Raw genomic sequence first — 15947 nt, forward strand, 5'->3', positions numbered from 1 at the left:
CATCTTCAATTTGCATATCAGCAAGTGGACTGTGGGTGCTCCTTTCAGCACTTGCAGGGGGCGTGCAAATGGTGGAAAGAACCACCTCTTCCCGTCCAGTGCTGGGAAGGTCAGGCATCGCAACCACCACCACACTTGGACTCTCCTTGGGGATTTGTGATATCTTCTTAGAAAGCACAGTTCTTCGCTGTGCTTTTGCCAGCTTAACTCTTTTGATTTTTTTAGTGGGAGGAGGGCTTCCATCGTCATGTGAAGCTGAACCACTAGTCATGAACATACTAGGGATCGACCTTAGCCGTTCCTTGCCACTCCATGTCGTAAATGGCATATTGGCAAGTTTACTTTTCTCTTCAGCTGATTTAAATGTTTTTTTCAAGGTAATTTTCCTGAACTTTGTCATTTGGGATTGTATGTGCCCTCTATTATGACATTGGGCATCGGCCTTGGCAGACGACGTTGATGGCATGTTATCGTCTATGTCATGACTAGTGGCAGCAGCTTCAGCACTAGGAGGAAGTGGTTCTTGATCTTTCTCTATTTTATTTTTATCGGAGAAAGTTTGGTCCTCCATTTATGTTATATCGATTTGATATATACGTGCGGCTAAACACAGAAAATATTTTTTTATTTTTGCTGGAGAGTAGTGCACTTTGTGGGTTACACCAGCCTTTAAAAAATGAGCCAGCCTGCTCTTTACTTATGGGACACAGGCGCACGCTTGGCGCTGCTCCTTTGTTGATGCACGTGCGGCTACTGCGCACACAATTCACAAACACAGAAAATATATTTTTTTTTGGTTTGGAGTGTACTTTGGGGGATACAGCACCCTTTAACGGTCAAGCCAGCCGGCCCTTTACTTATGACACAGGCGCACGCTTGGCACTACTTTGTTGATGCACGTGCGGCTACTGCGCACACAATTCACAAACACAGAAAATAATTTTTTTTGGGGTTTGGACTGGAGTGTACTTTGGGGGTTACAGCACCCTTTAACGGTCAAGCCAGCCGGCCCTTTACTTATGACACAGGCGCACGCTTGGCGCTACTTTGTTGATGCACGTGCGGCTACTGCGCACACAATTCACAAACACAGAAAATATATATTTTTTTGGTTTGGACTGGAGTGTACTTTGGGGGTTACAGCACCCTTTAACGGTAAATCCAGCCGGCCCTTTACTTATGACACAGGCGCACGCTTGGCACTACTTTGTTGATGCACGTGCGGCTACTGCGCACACAATTCACAAACACAGAAAATATATATTTTTTTGGTTTGGACTGGAGTGTACTTTGGGGGTTACAGCACCCTTTAACGGTCAAGCCAGCCGGCCCTTTACTTATGACACAGGCGCACGCTTGGCACTACTTTGTTGATGCACGTGCGGCTACTGCGCACACAATTCACAAACACAGAAAATATATATTTTTTTGGTTTGGACTGGAGTGTACTTTGGGGGTTACAGCACCCTTTAACGGTCAAGCCAGCCGGCCCTTTACTTATGACACAGGCGCACGCTTGGCACTACTTTGTTGATGCACGTGCGGCTACTGCGCACACAATTCACAAACACAGAAAATATATTATTTTTTTAGCACTTGGGGGGAGCACCCCTGATGGACAGAGCACCCCCTGGACAACACTACAGCACCCCTTTAGGATTGGGACACTGCACAGGACTTTGGAGTGGACACAGCCCCCATGGAGAACTGACTGCACAACACAGTCCAGCCAGCCCCTATGGACTTTGAAGTAGTGGACACAGCCCCTATTAACAACAGCAGCACAGCACAACACAGCCAGCCCCTATGGACTTTGAAGTAGTGGACAACAGCAGCACTACACTACACTACACTACACTACACAGCCCAGCCAGCCCTAACTCCCACCCTCCCTCTTCACTGTCCACAGCCGAGTGAGAAAATGGCGCCGACGCGGGTACCTTATATAGGATCCAAAACCCGCGAGACTCGGAAGACGTTTTGCCTCGATTTCAGATCCGAGTCAGGCGGGAAAAGTCGAGCCTGACTCGGATCGGACTCGGATCGGGGGGGCTCGGGGGGGTTCGGATCTCAGAAATCCGAACCCGCTCACCCCTAATGTATAGGCAGAGAAGGTAACAGGATACACAAATTGGTAAACATGATGAAGACCCTGAAGGCACCAAGGGCCTGATTCAGAGTCGCTCGTAAGCGGCCGCTCGTTCGCTATGAACGATGTTCGCACAACTGCGCATGTGTATGGGTCGTAATGCGCATGCGCAAACCAGTCATTGCGGTCGGAAATCATGCGCTCGTAAAACAGCGAGGGGCTGCTAATTTGATTGATAGAATGTACCGTTTGTTTGTGGTAACAGGGGAAGGTGCTTGAAAACGGAGGGGTGGAGATCCGGACGCAGGCGTGCCTAATGGTCAAAAGGGCGTTTAATGGGAGTGCATAATTAGTAAAGGAGCGTCATCGACCATGTCATTTGGTTGTCTTTTAGCCTGAACTGCTCGCAGTGATAGCGGTAAGAAAATCCTACCACAACCACTGCGAGCAGTTCAGATGCCTTTCGATGTTCCCAATTAATCTAATAAGTACCGGAGATGACATGTGATGCGAACGGCAAAGGGGCGTCTTTACAAAATAGCGAGCGCATTTTTCGAACGCTTGCTCAGACATAGAGGTGTCAACACACCGCAAAGAGCGAGCGCTCAACTTTAATATCCGGCCCCTTTTTTAGAACGGCCGTCCGCAAATAGCGTCCGGCTCTGAATCAGGCCCCAAGTGTTAAACACCCCCAAGGAGTGCCCACCCTGAAAGTCTGATGGGTTTTATTTACTACGGTGCAGGTTTTTCGAAGTAGAGTTGTTGCCCATAGAATCCAATCAGATTCTAGCTATTATTTTCCAGAAGGTGTTACGCAAATTATAAGTAGAATCTGGTTGCTTTGGGCAACATCTCCACTTCTAAAAATCTGCACTTTGGTAAATATACCCCAGGGTACCAATTAATGGGAGAAAAAGGGACTTTGACAATGTTGACGAGAATGAAGCGTACACCAAGCCTCCCAGGGGCTGCGGATTAGTAAGTTATCACGGAGATCGGGGGATGGCCTGAGGGGTGGGTGTGAAGGAAGCAAATGAAATTAATTAGGCTAAAAACCTAGTCTGTAGAGCAGGGGTGGCCAACCTCGATCCTCGAGAGCTACTAACAGTTCACATTTTCCAGACCACCTAGCTGGTGCACAGGTGTATTAATTACTCACATTTGAAAAGATCCACAGGTGAAGCTAATTATTCCACTTGTGATTCTGTGAAGAGACCTGAAAACATGCACTGTTTGTAGCTCTCGAAGACCAGGGTCGGCTACCCCTGCTATAGAGTAATTGGTATAAAGATCCATCCTACTTATACAGTCCAATGCGTATCTATAATTGGCCATGTGGGCATAATCTCTTTAGCAGGGGAGATTTATGCGGGTGGTTGTTGGAGCTTTGGGAGGAAATCAACCTAGAGATAGAATGAAAGTCTCTGAGAATGTTAAAGGCAGCCGGGACTGTCTGTAGAGGTTATCTGCAACTGTAGCAACTATAAGCTTGACAGGGACTACAGTGATGTCTTGCAAGGTGGGAGGGAAGAGAGGGTATTCCTGACTAGTCCCCCAATGGAGGATAAAGGGCTGAGCGTTGAGCCCATTCAAAGTAAGGAAGCCATGGGGCCTGTGGCGGGCTGGACCGGGGGGCAGGGTGGCATGTGCCCCCCGGGCCGCAGCGCCATGCGGGCCGCGGGCAGTCTGTGTCTATGTGACACAGCTGCACCGTGCGTGTAGCGCTGACTGGACGGAGTTTGGTCAGCGCTACACAGTTACAAACACACAGCCGCCGGCTCCGGCAGCTGTGTGTTTGTTTTGAGTGGCAGCCAATGAGAGTCTGTCAGACTCTCACTGGCTGCTGCTGCGCCCACTGCAGGAGCCACTCCATCTTCCGGCTCCTGCAGTGGGTAATGGGAGAGACGTCATGACGTCATATGACGTCTCTCCCATAATGCAGAGCGGCCCGGCCTGGGAGGACAGACGGAGGAGCAGATGGCAGCGGCGGGAGCGGGGATTCAGGTAAGTGTTTTTTAAAATTATTTATTACATGTGTGTGTGTACTGTGGGAGGGGGGGACCACTACTGGGGACACTACAAAGGGGGGGGGACTACTACAGGGGACACTACAAGGGGGAGAACACCCCTGGGGGCACTACAAGGGGGAGAGCACTACTGGGGACACTACAAGGGGGATTACTACTGGGGGCATTACAAGGGGGGGATTACTACTGGAAGCATTACAAGGGGGGGACTTCTACTGGGGGCACTACAAGGGGGAGAGCACTACTGGGGGCACTACAAGGGGGGCTGCTACTTGGGAACTACAAGGGGGGGAAACTACTACTGGGGGCACTACAAGGGGGAGAGCACTACTGGGGGCACTACAAGGGGGGGCTGCTGATTGGGGGAACTACAAGGGGGTAGACTACTACTGGGGGCTCTACAAGGGGGAGAGCACTACTGGGGGCACTACAAGGGGGGACTACTACTGAGGGCACTACAAGGGGGGGACTACTACTGGGGGCACTCCAAGGGGGGGACTACTACTGGGGGCACTCCAAGGGAGGACTACTACTGAGGGCACTACAAGGGGGGGACTACTACTGGGGGCACTCCAAGGGGGGGACTACTACTTGGGGCACTCCAAGGGGGGACTACTACTGGGGGCACTGCATAGGGGGTACCACTACTGGGGGCACTATATAAGGGGCTTACTACTGGGGGCACAAGGGGCACTGCACAGGGGGGACCACTACTGGGGACACCATATAAGAAGCTTACTAGTGGGGACACAAGGGGCACTGCACAGGGGGGACCACTACTGGGGGCACTGTATAAGGGGCACTGCATAGGAGGATCACTACTGGTGGCCTGTATAAGGAGGTCCTCTCCTGGGGCACTGCATATGGGCACCACTACAGGGGGCTGCCCCATATCTTTATTTTTACTTTACATCAATTCCATATGGACCCGCCTCCTCCCTGGAACACATTGTGGGGAGAAGCCCTCCGCTAAACCCATCTGAGAAGGATGGAGTAATTTAGGGAGAAGCACCTGTAGCCGGAGGGCAATAAATCTAGCAAAGTTCATCAATTCCTGATTCAACATGGAAATAGTCCTAGAGGACTGAACCAATGACAGATTTGTGCCCATCTTAGGTAGTATAATAATTTTTTGCTTCATTGAAACCCACGAAGGATCCATTACCATCCTTAATGGAAGTAGATAAAGACAACAGATGGGGTAACAATTGAGGAGACAATCATTTATAATATTTGGCAATGAGGCCATTCAGGCCTGATGATTTATAATTATAGAGAGTGATAATAGCCATGTGAATCTCTGTTTCAGTCACCGGTGCCATCAGTGAGTCCCTAAACGTTGGACTACTAGGTGGGTCCAGCAGCCTTAACAAGCTGCATACCCAATCCGGATCATCTAAAGGTCCTGTGTATAGGGTTCTGTAAAAAGCCAAAAATGCATCAGAGATGGCACCAGGGTCAGAAATTTGGATATCATGGGCCAAACAAAGATGTGTAACATGGGTCAGCTTACGTTGGGTTTTAATTAATGTGAATGAAAAGAAACAGGTGCGCTGGTCTGTGCACTCGGATTTAAATAATTGTCTGAGGAGCTGCTAACTAAGTGGGAACTCACAGGAAGAGTGAGTTTAGCTGCAGTGGGCTGATATCTGTTGTAAACGGAGCTCCGACAGCCCACCCGCAGCCCACTGTGATATGAAGCCGTACAAGTCTGTTCAGTGAGTTAGACAGACGGATGCTTTAGTGGCTGTATGTATTTTTAAGTCAGACTGCATTGCAACAGATATCGGTGTAGTCTGTGGCAAAAGGTAACGATGGTGGCCATTATGGCAGTGGCCCCAGCACCTTAACGCGTTTCTCTGGGTTTCTACTCCTAGTTTCTTCAGAAGGAAGGCATGCTCTCCATCTGAAGAAGCCATGGGCAGAAACCTGGAGAAATGCGTTAAGGTGCAGGGGCTATTGCCACATGGGACTTATTGTCCCATCGGAAGTATCTATTTTTATGATCAGTATTAAGTTGGGCCTTCTCTATGCACAAAGTGTAATATATCTTCTGACCATCTTTAAAAGTCTAGCGTTTATCAGTGGTACCGGTCAACAAGGTTGAATACACTGCGACACAAGCATCGCTAAAGAACCTGGAAGCAAGATTTTAATTGCTGCTTTTTACTGGAACTATGTGCTAATATGTCCCTGCAGTCCCAGTGAGCAGAGAGAGCAAGCAACCTAGAACCATTCACATGTACTAACATAGAATCAAAAAATAGTCAATCAGTTAAGGACCATGAAAGAACAATGAGACTCTTTCGTAAGAAGCAACCAATATATATTAACAAGTATTGACAGAGTAAAACATTTAAGAACCAAAAAATATTAATAGCAATAGGAGCCTTTTGTATTTTAGTAAATAATTAATGAACCCTGTGGGTGATGGGATATAGCCTACGAATATTGGGCCTGATTTAGATTTGAGTATAGAGTAAGGAAGAGCAAGTAACTCTACATCTTGGTAAAACCATGCTGCACTGTGTGGTGCAGATATAAAATGTGCAGGGAGATCTAGATTTGGGAGGGGTGTTCCAAATGGAACCGGTATGTAATGCCAGCTGTCGGGATGCCTCCTGTCAAAATACCGACAGCATGGGGCTCCTGCCTGGCTGAATTTCACAGGCAGGATGCCAGAAAAGTTCCAATCATGATGGGCCACTCAGGGTGCTTGGTAGGATCCTGGGGGAGAGTGCCCGCGCCAACATCCAAGATGGCGGCTGTGGGCAGCACCTCACAACTGCTGAATCCGCGGTAGTGGGTGGTAAGATGGGCGCCATAAGGGAGCCTGGGTAAAAATTGGCCGATAGTTAAGACCGGAAGTCCCACCCATATACTTTTAATATTATATAAGAATTTAAACACTTATATACTGTATATAAAAAACTGTCAGTGCCGAGTATCCTAAATAGAGAAAAGCGGGTGTGTTTCTGCACACACACAACCTTTCCTTATTAATTGTGGTACTGTTGGGTAGGTGTGGTAGTGTATCTCTGGGAGTGATGTATGTATGGTGCTAATTTATAGTGTAATAGTTGGTGAAATAGTAAGGTGCAATGTGTACTTGTACTGAGTATGTATGTAGTGGTTATTTTGTGTGTGGTAGTAATACAGATGCGTTAGGGTATAAATGTTGAACAGTATTATGTGATAAGCTGCTGGTGTACCAGGAGACTTAGGGCCTGATTCAGAGCCGCTCGCTCTGACAGAGCGCTCGCTCTGAATCAGGGCTGGGCTTTTTTTATTTTTGGAGCGGCCTCTCGGCCGCTCGCATAGCTGTGGGTAACCATCTTGACCATCGCCACCATCGGGCTTGCGACGAGACCCTTGTGGTAGGGTCTCATTCATCGCAAGCCCCAGAGAGCTTTCGGCTATAACAGAGCCGGAAGTTCTCCACTGACATCACTTGTGATGTCAGTGGGGCCGCCCCCAAAAGGCAGGCGTTCTCATGGGAACACCTCCATTTGGGCAGCCACCCCACCGGCCCGCCCACCAAAGGGGACGAGCTGTCACTCAACATCAACAGCTCGCCCCCTTTGGTGCGAGACCCGGAGCGACGGAGTGCCCGTCGCTAGCCGGGTAGTGCGCATGCACTGTGGGCCACCATCAACCCGGTTGCGAGCGCTCAGCGCTTGCGACCGGGTCTGAATCAGGCCCACAATTAGTACAACAAACAAAAAATGGCAGCTGCTCAATCAATCTGGCAGTACTCTTCAGGTGCATGAAAGGGAGGGGTCATACCAAGTAGAAAAAAGGGGGGGTTTAACCCCCTATTGTTCCTCAGCACACTGAATTATACCTGCAACAATACATGAAGACTATATGGTGATAGAAATTCAACACTTAATTATTCGTACACATCTACACTTCACTGTCACCCTTTTTCCTTTTTCGAGTGATGCCCTGAGGAAGTCCTGGGCTGTACGTTTTTGGGGTGCACTGTGCCCCGAACGTGAACCCCTTAGTGTTAGGGACTGCTAGTGACAGAGAAGCCGTGACGTGGCCTAGCAGCTTCCCATGTATTTGCAAATGCATGCAACTAATATCTCTGAATTTCTATCACCATGGGAAGCTGCTAGGCCACGTCACGGCTTCTCTGTCACTAGCAGTCCCTAACACTAAGGGGTTCACGTTCGGGGCACAGTGCACCCCAAAAACGTACAGCCCAGGACTTCCCCAGGGCATCACTCGAAAAAGGAAAAAGGGTGACAGTGAAGTGTAGATGTGTACGAATAATTAAGTGTTGAATTTCTATCACTATGTAGTCTTCATGTATTGTTGCAGGTATAATTCAGTGTGCTGAGTAACAATAGGGGGTTAACCCCCCCCCCCTTTCAACTTAATTAATACCTCAGTCTTTTGATTTAACCAGCAGTGCTCAACCATGGATATCCTTAAAACCACCTAGACTGTTAGGGAGCCTTGAGGGCCGAGTTTGGGAACCTCTGCCATAGGCAATATTGATGATAGATATTGGTTTATCATAAGCCTCGATTGACTGTTGGTAACTGGTGGTGCACAAATAGGAGAAGGGACTTACGGTAGGTACAGGGATAGCTGGCGATACAGCTATGTGGTCACACTCTGGGCCTGATTCAGCAGGGAACGCAGCTGCTTATACGTATGCAATCGGTCCATTGTTGAATACTGCACATGTGTATGCATCGCAGTGCGCGAACTAGCCACTGCGCTCGGGACCGCGAACGCAGAGGATACACAGACCCATGGCAGAGTGAAGTGCTGTTTGGGGTTGGTGACGGGGGGGTGTTTGGCCGAATGCAGGCGTGCCAGTGCATTCCAACGCCGTCGCATGGGCGTGCATAAATTAGCCAATACGAAACCAGATGCCTCCTGAGGACTCATAGCGTGCGCTGAAGTAAGCAATTCCTGAGTAAGGTCTGGGCTTCTCTAACTGTCCGATGTTACTCGATGTTACCAATTGTTGTTGAAGTAAAGGGAAGTTGGCGTCCTTATGTCGTCAGGCTGCGATCGCAATGTGAATGCAAACATTTAAATAACACAGCTATTAGCAATGCAGTTGCATGGGTATAAGCAGAATAGCGAAAAGTAGTAGTAGTAAATCAGGCCCTCTGTCTGGATAATTCCCTATTTGAAATAGGCAGCCCTTCCCTCAGCTGAGGGGTCTAGCTGCTACCTGAACTATTCTGATCTAAACAGCCTTGTTCACTGTATTCAAAGGATCAAATATAACACAGATGTGTCGTCATACATCTAGCCTCCTTGTACGTTAAACAGCCCTGCTAGTTGCACCTTACCGTGGTGTGACTAGGTAGCACAGAGTGTCTTTTCGTGCAACTTTCTCCCTTCAAATGTGTCTTATTCGTACAGCGATGTGAAATGATATGCAGCATGCCTATATTCTGTATGCAACTGTGGGTGCGGTGCATCTGCATCCGAAACGCTACGTTACAGTGTCACAGCCACTGACACTGTAACGTAGCATTTCACATGCAGATACAACCACAGTCACACACAGAATATAGGCATGCTGCTTGTGCCATCTATTCACATCACTGTGCAAATGAGACGCATGTGAAGGGAAACAGTTGCACAAAAAGACGCTCTGTGCTAAATAGTCACACGGCGCTCATGTATTATGTGTAACGCGACTTGTAACGTACGGGGGATTGATGTATGTGGACACGTGTAGGTAGCATTTTATATATTTTTTTAAATGGCTAAGATTTCAGTGAGTTAACAGCCAGAAGTAAAGCAGCAATGCAAAGACAAAAGCAGGTTGGTTTTGCCTAGACTGCTAACTCGCTGAAATATCTGCACTTTCAGAAACTTGCTACCTATACTTGTAGTTGTATGAGAACTGTGCATTTATAGCAGTGTAATGGTAGAAGATTCCAGTCTTTGACTTTAAATATGTGATCCAGTGCGTTTCAACTACTCGCTGCCTTCAGGGATCGTTGTGTTGATGTTAGCCATTTCTGTCCTCCATGTGCAGGTGAGAAAAAGTAATTGGTTGATTGATCATGTCATTGAAGCTGTGGGCTACGATGGTATAGGTCTTGGTGAAGGGAAAGGGTATGGGGAGGGATAAGGGATTGTGGGATTCATCTTGGCTGGATAAAAATGTGGTCTTATACAATGAGCTGTGTTCTTTGTATACTATCGAAGTGTGTGATGTAGTTCAATGAAATGATGTGGTTATGACGGGTATGTGAAGAAGATATGGAATTTAGTATAACCATCTATGCAATAGTATGGGTAGTTGTTTGGTGTGTTGGTCTTTAAAAGTAGATGCGGTTCTATGCTGTAGTAGGCAGTAGTTAGGTAGAGTGTATGACGTTTTCGTTGTTGATATTGTGGGAAAAAATGTTCAGGTTGTAATAGTCAGTAGGAGTATACAGTCAGGAGCATAAATATTGGGACATTGACAGAATTTTCATATCTTGGCCTCTATTCACCACCACAATGGCTTTGAAATGAAACAAACAAGATGTGCTTTAACTGCAGACTTTCAGATTTAATTTCAGGGTAATTACATCCAAAGCAGGTGAACGGTGTAGGAATTACAACGGTTTCTATATGTGCCTCCCACTTTTTAAGGGGCCAAAAGTAATGGGACAAACTAAACAATCCTAGATCTAACTTTCACTTTTTAATACTTTGTTGCAAATCCTTTGCAGGCAATTACAGCCTGAAGTCTGGAACGCATAGACATCACCAGATGCTGGGTTTCATCCCTGGTGATGCTCTGCCAGGCCTCTACTGCAAATGTCTTCAGTTCCTGCTTGTTCTTGGGGCATTTTCCCTTCAGTTTTGTCTTCATCAAGTGAAATGCATGCTCAATCGGATTCAGGTCAGGGGATTGACTTGGCCATTGCATAACATTCCACTTTTTAGCCTTAAAAAACTCTTTGGTTGCTTTTGCAGTATGCTTCGGGTCATTGTCCATCTGCACTGTGAAGTGCCATCCAATGAGTTCTGAAGCATTTGACTGAATATGAGCATATAATATTGCCCGAAACACTTCAGAATTCATTCTGCTGCTTTTGTCAGCAGTCACATCATCAATAAATACAAGGGAACCAGTTCCATTGGCAGCCATACATGCCCACACCATGACACTACCACCACCATGCTTCACTGATGAGGTGGTATGTTTTGGATCATGAGCAGTTCCTTTCCTTCTCCATACTCTTCTCTTCCCATCACTCTGGTATAAATTGATCTTTGTCTCATCTGTCCATAGGATGTTGTTCCAGAACTATAATGGCTTTTTTAGATGTTGTTTGGCAAACTCTAATCTGGTTTTCCTGTTTTTGAGGCTCACCAATGGTTTACATCTTGTGGTGAACCCTCTATATTCACTCTTGTGAACTCTTCTCTTGATTGTTGACTTTGACACATATACACCTACCTCCTGGAGAGTGTTCTTGATTTGGCCAACTGTTGTGAAGGGGTTTTTCTTCACCAGGGAAATAATTCTTCTGTCATCCACCACAGTTGTTTTCCGTGGTCTTCTGGGTCTTTTGGTGTTGTTGAGCTCTCCGGTGCGGTTCTTTCTTTTTAAGAATGTTCCAAACAGTTGATTTGGCCACACCTAATGTTTTTGCTGTCTCTCTGATGGGTTTGTTTTGATTTTTCAGCCTAATGATGGCTTGCTTCACTGATAGTGACAGTTCTTTGGATCTCATATTGAGAGTCAACAGCAACTGATTCCAAATGCAAATGTCACACCTAGAATCAACTCCAGACCTTTTACCTGCTTAATTGATAATGAAATAACGAGGGAATAGCCCACACCTGTCCATGAAATAGCTTTTGAGTTGATAGTCCCATTACTTTTGGCCCCTTAAAAAGTGGGAGGCACATATAGAAACCGTTGTAATTCCTACACCGTTCACCTGATTTTAATGTAATTACCCTCAAATTAAATCTGAAAGTCTGCAGTTAAAGCACATCTTGTTTGTTTCATTTCAAAACCATTGTGGTTGTGAATAGAGGCCAAAATATGAAAATTCTGTCAATGTCCCAATATTTATGCACCTGACTGTATGTATGTGTGTGTTTGTTGTCTTTAATGTCTTAAGGTGCGTACACACTAGACGATATGCTCCCTGAGCGATATCGTGTAGTGTGTCCCCGGCAGGCTGTGCTCAATGTTGTTCATGACATTGAGCACAGCCGCTGAACGATATCATTAACGATATCGTTCAGCGCCGGGCTCTCTCCCCCATTCCCCAACATGCAGCAACCTGACGAGGTCGTCAGATTGTGCTGCATGTTCAGGCGATGGACAATGTCGGAAACGACTAGCGGGAGTGCGCATCGCTGGTCGTTTCCGACATAAAGGTGCACGATTTGTGCACGATTACTGAGCGACTGCACGACTACGATGTCGTAATCGTGCAGTCGCTCAGTAATATCGCCCAGTGTGTACCCACCATTAGATGTATCCAAAGTTGTTTTGTGTAGCCAGGGGTGAAACTAGGGCTGTGCAACCGGTGCCGTCACACAGCCCTTACTTCTGGCTAGCAGGGTGCCTGTAATGGGGTATCCGGCAGCTAAGATCACTGCTGCGGCTCTGCCAGAGCGTCCTTTAGACACTCCAGACATGCGCCCTGCAGTCTGTGCAGCTAATCGGAACATCTTCAGGGGGCTCCAGTCAGCGCTGCACTTAGTGGTGCTGCCGGCCTCGCCCCTCACCGCACGCCATAATTACATCTTGTTCTGACATCATGACGTCAGGCGCTAAGGGAGTGGGGCCAGCACAGGGCGCATTTAAAGGTGGCTACACACATGGCGATGTGCTCACACTGTGCAATTTCTACACACGATTTGGAGTAAAAAAATTCCAATCTCACTTAGATCCATCGTGCATCCAGTACATTGTGTCCCAGATTGGCAAATCTGCCCTACAGCATGGCAGATCTGAAGATGTGATGTGCGACCAGCGGGGACGCACATCGCATCGTGATCGTGAGTAGGGCCCCACGATTTGGGCATTTTTTACACGATCTGTTGTTCCAATGCGTCGGGCATAAGTTGAAAAATTAAAAACAAAACAAAAAAAGAGATAAAACTTTTCATGTGTACACTGAATCACAATACTGCTTTCATTTTATTAATATACTACCAGCTGCTTATTATTAAGTTATAATTTATATGGAGAGGTAAAGCCAACAAAATGTTTTCCCTCACTAAAGAATGCCATGATAGTGAGACATTACATCTCCAAAACACATTAACTGCATGAATCATGTTGGTGTTTTGTTTAGGTCATGTTGCTCTTTACCAAATTGCAGCTGTTGTTGTAGCAGATCCCCGGATGCCTGAGATTCTGGATATTAGACATAATTTTGTTGCTCTGATTATTTCAATCATTCATGTTAATTTCTGCATTTATTTTCTCCCTCCCCGGCACTCGCTGTACAGAACGGACCAGCAGCATAAGCAGTAATCAGTTTGAAAACGGAGATGGCTGCTATCTACAGAAGTCCAGAAGGAAGAAGAAAGTGGAAATGAGGCGGCTCTCTGCCCACAGTAGCGCCAAGATAGAAAGAGTCCGGAGTAACAGCTCCGCTGCCAACCTAGTGGCCAAGAAGCGAGTTATCCGCATGTTGATTGTCATCGTTATCCTGTTCTTTATATGCTGGACTCCAGTGTTCAGCGTAAACGCCTGGCGCGCCTTTGACGCTAATACAGCAGGAATCCTTCTTTCTGGAGCACCCATCTCCTTTATTCACCTACTGTCCTACACCTCGGCTTGTGTCAATCCAATCATCTATTGCTTTATGAACAAGCGCTTTCGGATGGGGTTTCTGGCTACCTTCAGCTGTTGCACTGGGAGAAATGTGCAAAGCACAGCGATGGTGCCCGGGGTCGGAGAGGAAGATGGTAGGACCACAGGGGCATCTCTGTCCAGGTACACCTACACCAACATCAGCATCTCTGCAACTACCTCTGCCCCAACATGAGCCGGCCATGGGCTCTCAAAGTACTGCAAGGACGGTTACAATAAAATGGGTCACAGGGTGATATAGTTGGAGGGACCAGTTTGTACCACTGTGATGTATGTTGCTGCCCTATACATAGACCCTGTTAATAAGAATGTGATGTTGGCAGCCAGGATAAACTAGGGTACAGTGTCTGTATCTTACAACATTATTTTTCTGCCACAGAACTGAATACAGCTCAGTAAATGTGAGATTTACTACAAATCTGCACCAAATCATCAGTGCCATGGACCCAACCAACACACTTGTTCTAAAGACTGTTTTCTACTCGGATCTAATTTATTCTGTGTACATACTATATACTTCTCTTCTGTTGGAACCAGTGGCCTGATCTCAAATAAGCTACACATGCGCTTGTAAAATATCAGGGCTTGTATAGACCGACACATGACTCCTTTATAATGTGGTGTAATAAGTTTCTCTTCGCCCGCGATCTCAGCTTTGTGCTTGGATTCATTTCAGATCTTTTTATAAAACATAATCCAAAAGTGTCCATATAATATATGATCCTGGCAGCCCAAGCCTCCGTTTATTTTCCTCTGGCTCAATACAAGAAAGGTCTTACAGCCACTGGGAAAAGAATTCTGGGAAAGCGGTAAAAGGGATGTGCCAGGATTCCCTCAGTGTTTTTAGCACTACAGGATAGGAGGGGCAGTTTGAACGCAAATGTGCATCAAATTGGAAGCTGGAAATATGTTCCCAATTGTGAGCATACTGTATGCAAAGGGTTAACTCTTGCAACCTGTGTGCAGGTCAGCACTAATAGCATATGGACCAGGTTGGCTTCCGGCACACGTCACATACACTTACAACCATGTTTTTAAGCATTTGTTTTGCTTGCAAAATACGCATTTGCTATTAGGCTTCAAGATCACTTAGAAACAAAACTCTGTAATACAGCAGATACAAATCATTTGAAAAAACATGGCTAAACCATGCACAATGCATTGCAGGAACGGACAGCACTGGTGGCGCATTCACCGGCATCCAATCACAACCAGCTCGATAGTGCTGGAGACCATCATCATTATATATTTGCACCTGTCCTCAACCACCCGCAAATAATACAGCTAGGACAGGTGTATACGAGTATTTGTAGCAATCTATCTATTACACCAACACACCATTGCTGTACACTGTCTACCTTAGTCTGATCTTTCCAGGCGCAAATGTCACATTCACACAAATCTGCGAGGGCGCATTTGCTTGCGGCCTGATTGCTGGGCATGTGCAGAGCAGATTTAGGGCCATATTCAATATGGGAGCGAAAAGTCCGTGCTGGACTTTTCGCTCCACATCGGAGGTTAGAGTGGGAATAAAGTATCGGGTGCGATATCCCCGTATTCAATTTAAAAGGAGCAAAAACGGGACCCGGCGAAATTGGATCAGCGAAAAAAAACGGGAATTTTCGGGAAATGTGCCTGGGACCCCCCTAAAGATATCCAGACATGGGGGATCACTATGGGTACCCCCATTTTTTGCCTGCTGAAGGAAGTCGGGGTTTGTAATAGCCGCGGCAGGTGCATATTTGCGGCTATGAAGAAGTGGTGAAGAACAGCACTGAGATTTTTTTGGGGGGAAAAGTAACTATTCCTATCAAATTTGGGGTACATGTAAATGGGGGTAAGCACATTTTTAAGTCGCTAAAGTTATTTTTAAAAATTCTGCAAAAAATGCACCTGCCGCTACTTCGGCAATGCCGCATATAAGGGAACCCCTCTGGATTAAATGTAGCTATTTTAGAAGTGGTTTTTCTTTTTTTCAACCAAAAACATTTTTTGCGGTGTCCAAATT

At 46.6% G+C, this 15947-nt stretch overlaps 1 protein-coding gene across 1 annotated transcript in view; it reads left to right on the top strand.

Annotated features, from left to right (window-relative positions):
• Positions 1–14114, top strand: part of CCKAR (cholecystokinin A receptor) — a 65810-nt gene extending 51696 nt beyond the window's left edge. The window contains exon 5 of the mRNA XM_088450586.1: positions 13573–14114. Coding sequence (XP_088306712.1) covers positions 13573–14114 — 542 coding nt within the window. The remainder of the gene's footprint in view (positions 1–13572) is intronic.
• Positions 14115–15947: the final 1833 nt, after the last annotated feature.

Source organism: Taudactylus pleione, unplaced genomic scaffold (genome assembly GCF_031769625.1).
Source record: "Taudactylus pleione unplaced genomic scaffold, aTauple2 ptg000520l, whole genome shotgun sequence".
Classification (NCBI taxonomy): Eukaryota; Metazoa; Chordata; class Amphibia; order Anura; family Myobatrachidae; genus Taudactylus; species Taudactylus pleione.